Here is a 12348-nt window from a genome sequence, read left to right as displayed (position 1 = left end):
TACTTAACAGCGATATTAAGAACTGGACATGGGAGCTAAGTGTGGATCCTAAAGTCCATTACTTTTCTTCCATCTAGCGCAGCTCGTCAGTCTTCAAGATCCGGAGCACCTGTTCCACGAACAGGCCGCTGCTTGGCGGGAGTTATGGGAAGACGGCTACCTCTGCTTTCATGGTAGCCAGGGCGAGGATGCATCTTCGACTCGATTAAGTCGCATTCTTCATACTGCTCAGTACAGCTTACTTACGTGCTTCCCTTCAGTCAGCCAACCGGGATTTATGCATCAACCGTCATGTGAATTTTATGGACTATGCCCAACCGGTTTAGCCCGAGGCAATGAAGAAGATGACTATATGGTGAGTGAAGCAGAAGAATGACTACCTGCCTCCAGACTTCTAAAAATAGTGTCCTTCGTATATTTCCTGTTGATGAAATTGTCACCGCACTCTGTAGACGCCATGCAAAGTGTACAGAGGGTGTCGTCTGAGTGAATAAGACCGGTCATTTGCTTGTCGAATTGTTAAATAGGGATGGCAGTTTTGTTTGAAACTTTCCATTATTAATCATGAAGACATCTGTGCTATGTTTCCTAGCGGAGCTGAGAGAAGCATTGGTGGCTGTGCGTCGAGTAGCGTTGTGTTCTTGTGTTGGTTACTTGCGTTCTCCGTAGTCAGTTTCCAAGGCTATCCAGAATGAACTTGGATGCAATCGTCTGCGGTTGAAGCCTCAGTTGGGTGCGCGTTGCCTTCCAATTTTTGTGAAAGAACACTTCCAGCTTTTCGCTACCAACAATTTCCTTTCCGTTCTCGTGATAGTTCTGTTGCTCTCAATTTTTGGTTAATATGTTGTTGTGAAATGTGCAGTCTGCTTCCTTCCACCTCTGTTGGAGTTCTCCAAATCGGCTTAAAGGGGATACGTCGCGTGATTTACCTCGTTTCCGCCGTTATTCGAACTCACACGGTCTGTGTAGATTAGGTCCATCTGTGAACTGTTTTGTTAGCTTTCGGGAACTGTTGTCCTTAAATCCTTTGATTGCATACAAGTATTCAGGAGTGGATACTTTCCAAGGCAATCTTTCTGCATTTCTGTCACTCTGTAAGGTATGTCGTAAGGAAAATTGGGTTAGTGCGCGCGCCAGAAGCTGAGTGGCATCCCCATGAATGCTCTGTTTTCGCGCGGTATCAACTGTTCGAAGCCCAATCTTACACCATCGTAGTATATCTTGTTCTATAGAAGAAACCAACTGTAGGATGTTACTCACTAATTTTCGCACTAATGTATACCTCTGTATGTCATTGCTCGTCACTGGTTAAACGGCAAATTTATGTCGTATGACACCTTAGTCCGCTTTTGTTTTCTTCGGCCTGCCGCTCTTTGAGATCCACAACTTCACTAATTTCAACGGAACGCTTGAGATCGTCGCGCTCTCTAGGGTTGAAAGATACATTGCAGCTATGAGTTTATGTTCCCATTAAGGTCAGTCAGAATAAAATGTTCTGAACATAAGCTACTGAGGTGTTGGCATTAATCAGCTTAAAACATAATAATAAAATAAACAAATCACTCAGCTGTAGCACCCTTTCGGTGCCTAGCTGCCATGCCAGGAAGGAGGCACGAGGGCTGGGATACTGCCAGGTTGCCCAAGTCTAGACAGGGGAAGTCGAGGGCCACGGACCTTCCGGTCAGTAAATTTGTGCTCTAACCGCTTGGTCCATCTCGCCCCCAGCTTAAAACATACTTCAATATAAGTGTGTTCATCGCACCCGATGACTCACACTTGGTTCTATTGCGCTTACACACTGTAATGCGGTTACCTAGCGTAGTAATAAGATGTTTCAGGACTTTTAAATCAATGGTTTTTCCAGCATTACCTGGGTTTCTTTGAATATGAAATCCCACCTTTTGTGCTGTTAGATTCACTCTTCAAGTTTATCGGTCGTGACACATTTATTCTATTGTGAGTTTTGTTTCCGAAATATTCCTGACGTAGTGTGGATAGGTTGCATGAATGGCCTTGTTTCTATATTTCTTACCTAATTATGCCCCAGCATTCGGTGTGGACGATATCCGAAGGACTCGCGTTATGGGTAATGTGCGCTGAAATCCGAATGTAGTCTGCTACAGCACTCCTTTCCGTCCCTGGAGGGAACACTGGAATGTTTCCCTGAGGAGAGTTCTTTTTTAGGGTGTACGTCTATTACATGCACTGGGGTTGTGAAATCTCCGTCTTCTTGGGATGCTTTAAAGGGCTTTTGTAAGAGTGATCGATTCGGTTGACGTAAATACGATTACTCTTCAAAGATATTGTCTATCAGCAAAGTGGTGATCTTATGTCATGGTTTTCAGCCTCTGTCATCTGAGTCATCACGAACAGACAGTTTTTAAACCATTTCGTGCCATTTTTGTATTTTGAATATGAACCAAAAACATGACGAGTCGCCACAATGCATTTGACTGTGATGTTTGAAACTTTTGTAGTAACGACATTTTTCTCAGCTTAGTTTTCGGCCTGAGCCTCCCAAGCTAGCATTCCCGTCAAAAACAACCACGTAAGGCGCACAACGTATATTAACTCCCGAAACGAAGTCAAGAACACATGTACAGTGCTTCCTGTATGTAAGCGGCGACAACTTTCCGAAAATTTTGACACTGGATGCAACATTAGCAACTGACATTCGGCCAGTACTGGGTCATGATTGGCTGTTGGGTCCAGGCATTCGACCAATCAGAGCTCGCCTTGATGTCGGACCGACAAGGGGCCCAAGCTTTTGGCCAATATTGTGCGGTATAGGTTTCGCGGCTGTAGCAGTGCCTAATTGCGACCGGTATCTGTGGGGGAATTCTACTTAACGTGTTTGTTGTTGAAATGAGATTTGCTCGTTACCTCGTCCCGTGTTTCGATAACTCGTTCTGTGCATCGTTTTCGGGTAAACGCAACCAAGTTAAAAAGGGGATTTTGGTGTAACAGTGCATCAGCAGTTTGACGGCTGACAAACCTTGGCCAAAGGGACAGATATCACTATCGTGGCGTGTAGAGCACATGAGTTGTATGGGAAGCAGATTTTTTGCCTTATGCTAGGGGAAAAATACTATTCAGAGGATATTGCAGTGACAGAAAAGTCAGGATCGTCGAAATAGTTACCTAGATGGAAATATCTGTTGGTGGATTTCTTTGTGAGTGCATCGGCTTGATTGCAATTATTTGTTTTGTTGTGTGGTGAGCTCCAAGCTGGACAACACCGGTAATAGTCCATTTGAACATTTTAAACGGTCTCCGTAAAGTTGCTACGTGGGGGACTCTTGGGTACAGGGTTTTAATTTGTCGGTGTTGTTGTTGTTGCCGTTAGATCTGTGATTGCTTGTGTCGGAGTCGACAGACAGTGTTATATTTCGTCTTCTCATGAACGTGCTTGTTTTGTTCAGGGGCACGTGTTCTGGGACATGGAACTTTGGATGTTGCCTTGGATCAATCTGTTTCATCCACAGCTGTGTCGTCTCTCACTGGACTATCGGTATGCAATGCTTCCATTGGCTAGGTATCGCGCAGTCAGCGAGGGCTTTGAAGGTGCACGTTTTCCATGGGAAAGTGCCTTTACAGGTAAGTTCAGGAAAGTATCTTCCGCCTACATGTTTGCTATTTCGTTTGGTGAGCCCTGCAATTGTTCAGTCTCCGTCTGAAGGTCTGTATTCCTCTACGTTCCTTGGTTGTTTGTGCCTATTTTTGTGCTCATCGACTCTGGTGTAAATTTCTATGGCCGTCTGTTCTCATTGTAAACCTATTCCCTAATTCTATCATTCAATCGCATCAGTGCAGACCAGTGTTTCCTTTCTGGAATGCCACCCGCTTTGAAATCCTTTTAGTGACTTCAGGTGCCCCCGGTTTATATGGAACGATGGGTGTCTCCGATGGGCGTAGCCACTGCTCGCAATATCCTTCCGAAAATGAAAGTACTTCTCCGACGTCCAGTTCAATTTTTAATTGTGCCATAATTCTCAATGTTAAAAATCCTGAGGGAAATAAATTTGACTTTAGACCCCATTACAAGCTGCACAGTAGTGATTGGATATTCTTGTTTCTCTCACAGGCAATTTCTTGAAAACCTGTGTTCACCTACGATCAATGGTGGAACACTAGTCTATTGCTGTGATTTTCACCAGATAGTATAAATATCGTCGCGAAGCCTACAAATAAGAGGCTTTGTCTAGTTCAAGAGTATTTCAAAAGCGCCACTTCAAAATCACCACATCTCGGTGATGACCGAGCAGTTTTGGACGCTTAAGTGTTCAAAAGTCTAACTCTACTCCCTCAAACTATTGATGCTGAGACATGCTTAATTGCGAGGTCGTGGAAAAGGGCCAACTAAAACACCGTATAGCATCTCAGCCGCTGCTGTCTAGGCTTGGGCAGCCTGACAGTACCTCAGCCTTCGTGGGTCATCCGGGTGATATGGCAACTACGCACCGAAAGTACCGTAGCGGAACGATTTTTTCACTGCATAGAATTTACAGATACATCAGTTGAACTGCTTCCGTTCACCACATTTCAGACGTAAACCGACACGGACTTTTTGAGTTGATTGTTCTTTCTATCCGCACTTCGACATTTCTACTATTGCGAGGCTTGCGAAAACGATCTTTGACAATCGGAAACGGTCGCACAGTTCGTTCGTAAGAATGTGCAATTTTCGGGCGTATCTTAACCTGTCGATCACGCGCTGCATTGTCGCCGTTAACTTGTGCATATCTTGGAATCTTTACTTACTGGACTGTTGATAGTTTTAGCTTTAACGAATGGATTTTCCGCATTGGTTTGTTGTGACTGGGTTGGTCTGTATGCGAACGTAGCTGGTCACGTCGAAATGATGCTTATGGTGTTGTCGCATTAGCCGAACACGTGTGTGTTGCGTTGATCCATTAAGCTGATTTGCTAATTGCGCTCTCAACTATTCACCATTTCTCGAAGGTCTCGAAACAACACCCTGGGATCTGGCTGCGCAAAATCAAATCCACGTAGTCGGCGCGGTCTCTTTCGCCATTGGACAGTGGCTGACTACTCACTCACCTTGTAAAGGCAACTCCTTATCGACTTATTCGGACACTGCAGCGTTTCCCGTTTCGTCGTCTGCTCATTCCCCTGATGACCCCGTAGAATGGTACCGGTATCGTGGCCGAATCTTACTGGAAGATATTGCTCGGTTTTGGTCTTCGAGAGTGCAGTACAGCTCTACAAAGGAAGCCTATGAGATCGTCGGTTGGTCACTTGTTTTACCGAACGTAAACTTTCGTCATTCTGATTTGATGTGTAATATCTCGCCTACTGATGAGGAAACAATGGGACAATGTGTTTTCTTTGTATGTTACTTGTTCCCATCAGCATTGGCCGCGGGCAAATACGGGTCCCGAGGGCAGCACTTACAGCCTATTGCCTATAAGACGCCGGGTGTATTCCGATAAACTTTTGTCTAGTAATTGAAATTCGGCATTCTTTTTCATTTGGCGACCTTGAAGATATCTCTGGCGCGGAAATTGAAGCAGAAGGGTTATTTCGACTCAAAAGCTAGTTTAAACGATCATGGTGATACATATCGAACTTCGCTAATTTTCCGGACAGAAGTCTAGCGTGATTACCTTGCTGGCCTGTGGATAGTTCACGCCGATCAGGTGTAGGCAAAGCTGCTCACCTGATAGCATTTATGAGACTGATTCTCGATGAAAAACCCTGATAACTTTTTCGGCGCACTGTTGTCGTTAACTGCTCAGTTTTTTAATACCAGGTCAAACAAAACCAATTAGCTTGACAACATGGCCTAATTCAGCGGCAGTTTTTTCTCAGGTATCATGAAGTCACATATCTAGTGTTGATAACCGGAATTCCGTGAAATTTCGCTTAGTCTGCACGCTGTTATAGTTTTAAGGACGAAATACCTGGATTTAGTTCTAGGAGCCTTTCAGTCATGTTGCCGATTTGCACTGATCACTACCCTTTCCTTTTCGTCCTGTGTTTCTCGCCTTGTTAGATGTAATGCCGCCTGACGAGTACACGCATTGCTGCCGTAACTCAGCCTACACAAATACCATAGCTTCTCTATCACTGGCGGCGCCTGCTGTCTTTGCTCGTTACTACGGTGACCCGGTTCCAGAAGAGTATTTGGACTGGGAGAACAAGGCAAAGAGCTTATGGATGCCGCGGGATACCGTAAACAAAGTCATGTTGGAACATGAGGATTATGTTCTTGGTAAGCTCAGTTCAAATATCAACTAGGCTCGAACAGTAATCTGCTGCTTATTCTTCTCCAGCTGCACTAATACTGGGCCTTTCCTGCCTCATTCCCACTCTTATTGGTCTTCTCAGGCACTTGTGTCAAACAGGCTGACACAATACTTCTGACTTATCCACTTATGTACAACCAACCTGAAGCGTGGAAACGCAACATGGTTGATTTGTATGCCAAAGTACGTCCACCCTAAACGTCCATTGGAGTGCGTACCACGTTTCCTGCATGTCTGTGTACTTAGCTGAGTCCATCCGCCTCACTTTCCACCCTTCAATAGCTGGATGTGAATCACTGCCGTATTTCCCATTATATTGCACCCGAAGCCGACTGTCTGAATGTCCTAGTGATTCATGCCAAATGGTGGGAACCGTTTTGCCGACTGCCTGAATGTTCTAGTGATTCATGCCAAATGGTGGGAACCGTACTCTTTCCTGACGTTTTATTCAGCATGCCGTCAGGTCAGCTGTACAGACCCCAAGATGACACTATGCACGTCCTGTTTACGCCTTAATCACAAGTGACTGCTGCGCGCTTACATGTTGCGTTGGTGCAGCACTTTCTTTCAAATGCCTTTCTTGGCTGTTTGCCTCCTTTGGCCAGTTAGATCACCAACTGGACTCGAAGCGTCTCAGGGATCCAGGCGCCACCTCTCATGTTAACAACCATTGGTTTCCACGCACCAGTCTATTTCTGTTTCCCTTATTAGTCTTGGATACCGAAACAATTCAGCCATCGCACTCCTCAGCTGACATGGCAGGGCATAGTATCACGGGTGAATCGTTCGACTCTTGTTCGCCAACGACCTGAAGTGCTATTTGGTTCCACATGTATCTTCCCAAAGTTAATTCACCATCGACTGGCCTACGCTTGCAAACTACACGGAAAACTCGTCTCCCATGCCCTTGCTCTGTAATACCGCTTTCCATGTAACATTCGCCAACCTAAGTTGCTAAAATTTTCCTTGTCACAACCTCAATCCTGCTCCTGATAGTATTGACAAAGACAGATTTTATAACTGGACATCGCCCTTCCTTTTGTTGTATAGGTTACTGATCCCAACGGCCCAGCGATGACGTGGTCCATATTCTGTATTTGCGCTTTGGAACTAAAGGTATGTGGTTTCTTCATGAACTTTTTGGGTCACTTAGTTGTGACTCAGCTGTTGTGTCGGACGTACTTCGGAGTCCCTCACCGGTGGAAGGTATAGGTATCCGGCGCACACTATTTTCGTTTCTCAGCGATTTCCTCTATCGTTTAGCAACGGATAATCTGTTTTCTTTCTAGGAATTCGACCGCTCAATGGACTATTTCGAACGAAGTATCGAGCATGTCCATGGTCCCTTCCTTGTAAGTGGTGAGCTACCAGTGTGTTCAATCATTCGACTTTTCATACCGTTTCACTAGTTTTCATGTACCCCTTCAGCATATAGCGACGCCACTTTAAAGGTAGTCTGTCTTACAAGTTTCTCGCGTCTGTAGCGTGTCGGCTGTGAATTCCCACCTAGGTCGAGTGTGTTCATATTCCTTGTAGCGAGTTAGCACTCCGTCCCTTAATAACGTAGTCTTTTAACCTGGAAAGATCTTTTCGGTAAACTTTTTACGGCTATGCGGCATGATGATGAACCGGTTGGTGACCATGCTTACAAACTCACTTCTTGATATCATCGTTGGTATGTTGTCAGTGGTGTCTGCTTCCCGACAGGTTCCATCTCTCCGGCCTCGACTCATACAGAGCTCTTGGCCATTTTCTGTTTCGCATCATCTAGAAAACGTCTCGAGTCGGACATAGCGCTACCATAATTTATGTGAGTCTTACCGCTATCGGGACAAAATTCCATGGTTACCGTTCTCATTGGGAACCTAATGTGATATAACTTTTTCCAGATTGTTCAATTCTGACGCAAAGTGTGTTCTTTTCCGTCAGATCATATATCAGATGTCTGGTCATTCCTTACTTCTTTGTTCTGTGTTTAACTAAGGGTTGGACCGAGGTTCGCGATGGTAGTGGAGCTGCAAATTTCCTAACCGGTGCTGGTGGATTCTTACAGTCAATCGTCAATGGTTTTGCAGGTGTTAGGATATCTTTAATACCGCATCCGCGCAGTAAACCTACATGCCCCGACTCCGTTCACACTGTGGCGGCCTTATTCCTAACCCCATCTGTTCCGACGAGATTCGCACAGGTTGTGTCAATCATTCGGCTGCAACATCTCCATTTCCAGCAAAGAACTCTGACTATTCACATCGATTTGACGGAGCAAAACGTTACTCTTGTGTTAACACAGGGACTACCTTTGAGTGTGGGGCGACTCTCAAGAGATAAGCACTGGGTGTTTGATGCCTTTCGACTCGACAAAGATATTCCACTTCAACTACAATTCCAACCGCTGTGTATTATTGGAACAGATTTATTGGACGATATTCCAACCATTGCTGTTGATGTATGTTAGACATTCTCTTAGAAGCGTCGAATCCGATTCGATGGCTGTTTCGTTACTTATGTTTACGTTTAACAGCCATTATTTTTACTCCCAGGATAAAATTTTAAAGTTGCCTTTTTGCCTTTCATTGACTTTTCGCTTTCCACTTCTGCGATGATCACAGACGATCGACCGAACAGGGAAGGATACGTTCATTTGGAACTCTGGCTAAAGCGCCTCACAAACGCCGCTAAGGCTTTGTTCCGCTACAGAATTGTAAGGAAGACGCACACATTTACATCTTACGACAACCAGTTTTGACCGGGAGATAGTTTCCGATGCCAGGCAGTGGTAAACTGCAGCTGTGATGTTGGCGTTGATACCTCACAGCTCACGATCCAAATCGCTTCAGCCCATGAAATCTGCTGTTTCAGTTGGGTCATTGTTCGAGAACTGTCCCGACAGAACACACTAGTTATAGAGTTGGTGAAAACTCTTCGACAGTCCACTACTGGTTTGGTCCTTCTTGGGGCTCATCAGGTGGGCTTACTTCCCGGATTTTTATCGACTTTCTACTTGTACCTAAACAGTGCGGGTTTCGCCAAATCCACTCATTTGCACATCAATTTGGTTTTAACAGAAAACTTAACTGACTCTTCGAGTTTGCAGAAGCCTTGTGAGTAGTTTCCTTTATGAAAATATACTGCGATATCTGGATCGTGAGGCGGCCTGTGTGCAGCATATTTAGTTGTAGAATATCACAAACAAGAGATTCAGTTGAGTCTCTTGTGAAAACCAAATTGATTCGTAAATGAGTGTATTGCTGCTGTGGGCTGTTTCTTATAAATTAAGAGCGTTACACTACACCGATTTCCCTCTTTCTGAAGAACGAGCTACAATAACTGAATTATTTCGGATGATGTTTGCTCTTAGTATGTCTGCTGCAGTTCATTCAACTCATGGATTGCAGCGACTAATAGGGCAGTTGGGTTAAATACCGAGAAGCTCCCTGAGGGAGGACATTTGATAATTTCGCTGGCTATGAACTCCGTTGGGTGGATGAGGGGTTTCCACAGATATGGAACCATACACATCTCAGCTAATGCCAGGTGGCTGGCAGTACATGAATCGCTCAGCTGTAGCACCCTTTCGGTGCCTAACTGCCATGCCACTAGAACGTGGCATGCGGGCTGGAATACTGCCAGGTTCCCCAGGCCTGGGAACTGGTATTTGGTGATGCAGTCGATAATCCAGCTGGAGAATGCATCCAGCGACAAGCTACAATATCACTGTTCGGCTGCTGAAAGAAGTTTTCTTGTGTAGCGAACACAGTGTGATGCATGCAGAAGGGTTGATAAGGTGACGTCGTAGAATTGCACGAAAGATGAAAGTCTGGATGTTATGAATTTCTTTCACGGTGTCTACGCGAATCACTGTTTCTTTAGCTTAAGGTAGCACGAGAGAACGTCAACGCATCCCTTTCGTTTCTATCTGGATTGTCTGACTGACTGTTCATGGCGTAAGCTTCTTGAAACGTTTTCGGATGAATGCGTCCGTAATTGAAGCGTCGAGTGAACTCCATATGTCTGTTCTCCAATATGATAAAAGCTGGATTGATCTGACTCCATGATACCTTAATGCACTGTTGTGGGGCTGTAGAGCGGAATTCAAGCCCACTACTTTTTGTGCGACTATGGATACACAGTTACTCGAGAAGAATAGTTATGACAAACAGTGACCTCTGATAGATTAACTTACTGCCGCAGTGCACAGTAATGCCCTTGAAGTCTGAATAGACTTCGTCCTTTTCCAGGGGTAGCTTGTCTCCAGAGGATCTTACACGGGATTGTTTTTTATGATAACTTTTCAGGAAAGCAACCCCTTTTAGGATACTGAATACAGTATTAATAAAAAATAGCCGTTCGACTATAACCTCCGTTCAGTGTCTAGCTTCAACAGTATCCGAAAGAAGCACGAAGGTCAATATACTTCCCAAAACTAGACGGGAGCTGCGGCATATCCTTGTCAGTTCTTTTAGACTCCCTTTAGCTTATAGGTTTTTGGGCGACTAATGACATCATTGAAGATCACAGAGCCCATCTCACTTCATTAAACTCTTTCGTATCCCATTATGCTTTCTAAACCTGTCTGACGTTTCGAGTTCTCTCATATTTAAGCCCACCTTAATACCCACAGTTTACACACTGCACTCAGCCCTGAAATACGCTATAGCTTAAGCGTCGCGTCATCTGGAGTAAGCCAGCACTAAGTCCCTTCCTCGTCCATCTTTATTCTTTTCTTCACAATGAGGCTCTCGATTAAATCATGGTTGTATGGCAGCGAAGCATCGGTGTTGAACACTGATGCCATGCTGTCGATTATGATGATGAACAACAAAAATAACCACTTCCTTGAAGTAACTGGACTTGACACAAAGAGGATGTAGGTGCGTTCTCGTTATATTCACCCAAAATGTGTCAACTCGGTCTGAGTGCGGCCAATTCACCTTGTCTACTTTAAGGAGCAAGTAGATTTTGTATTCTCTCTAACTACCACAACGCAAGATAAAATCAGGAAAACAAATCGGATCCAAAACTCAGTGAGCGTCGAGCAAAATAATAAAACAGAGAATGAAGAGATGAGACGATACCCGGTTTGTTTGCGTTTGAGACCTTCACTGATGCTGCAACTTCTCTAGTCTCGGCTGGGTGGTGCTCTTTCTCATCTTCATTTTGACATTCATCTGCGGAGCTTTTAGTCTCACATATGCGATTCAATGTATTCTTGTATCCGGAAGTGCTTTGCTCACATTCCCCATACGATATGTGTGGAACATCTCTTCCGAATTTCATTCTAGTTAGAGGGACGGTCAACCTCTCTTCTGATTTAAATTCCACTGGTTCCACTTCAGAAGGTAAACTTTCTTCGATGGCAGAATCCAAAGCATAGGTAATGGTCAAATCGATTATCAGCTCTAAGGCCGTTTCGCTGGTTTCTTCCTCTGTACCCGATTGCTTCAGACTCTCAGCTGCTATAGCAGTCATTCAGCATGACGGGTGCGTTTTCATCAGTTTTCGAATCCCGATCGATTCCGAATGTCACGTGAGCGAGTGTCTAGGTTCCATCTCAGTAGCCGTTACGAGAGTGAACTAATTCAGCTAAGTATTCACTCATCTGCATTGTATTGTAGTAAAATTGAGGAGCTAACCTAGTCCTCTACCAGAGATTCCCAAAAGATGAACTAATTGCGTATTGTTTACGTACATCATGCATAATCATACTAGAGGTATTGTCGAAATATTCATTCACTCGCCATGGCAGAAGAGACGAATCCAATCTAGCCAATATTTCATTTTAAGGAACGGTTTATGGTACCAAGCCCGTCACTCCTCAAGTATGGACAGGCGGTTAAACAACACTGTCGTCACTAAAGTTTTTCACGAAAATCGTATTTGCGAGCCGCAGAACGAGGCGTCAGTACCCTTCGCTGTTGTTATTAACTACGAACCAATTTCCGCACTGGGGTTCACATGATCATCTTATTTCAGTGGCGCCAAGTTTTCTCAAGAATACTCGAGCGGTGCAGTACACCTTAGGTTATCTTCGACGGGCTTATTGAGAACCCTTACCTCAGAGCTAGGAACGCGCGGGTGG

At 44.6% G+C, this 12348-nt stretch overlaps 2 protein-coding genes across 2 annotated transcripts; one reads left to right on the top strand and one right to left on the bottom strand.

The window, feature by feature from the left end:
• Positions 1 to 55: 55 nt before the first annotated feature.
• Positions 56 to 8829, top strand: T265_13014 (hypothetical protein; the record flags this gene model as incomplete). Its single annotated transcript, XM_009166748.1, has 8 exons — positions 56 to 355; positions 3423 to 3597; positions 4963 to 5250; positions 6017 to 6235; positions 6352 to 6452; positions 7320 to 7385; positions 7559 to 7621; positions 8254 to 8829. Coding segments are annotated over 8 exons (1683 nt in total), but the record flags the coding sequence as incomplete, so codon positions are not given.
• A 2438-nt stretch (positions 8830 to 11267) lies between these two features.
• On the bottom strand, positions 11268 to 11738 carry T265_13013 (hypothetical protein; the record flags this gene model as incomplete). The annotated part of the gene is made up of 1 exon (XM_009166747.1): positions 11268 to 11738. A coding segment is annotated over one exon (471 nt), but the record flags the coding sequence as incomplete, so codon positions are not given.
• Positions 11739 to 12348: the final 610 nt, after the last annotated feature.

The sequence above is a fragment of the Opisthorchis viverrini genome (assembly GCF_000715545.1).
Source record: "Opisthorchis viverrini unplaced genomic scaffold opera_v5_30, whole genome shotgun sequence".
In the NCBI taxonomy this organism is placed as follows: domain Eukaryota; kingdom Metazoa; phylum Platyhelminthes; class Trematoda; order Opisthorchiida; family Opisthorchiidae; genus Opisthorchis; species Opisthorchis viverrini.
This window is presented reverse-complemented; position numbering and strand designations above follow the sequence as displayed.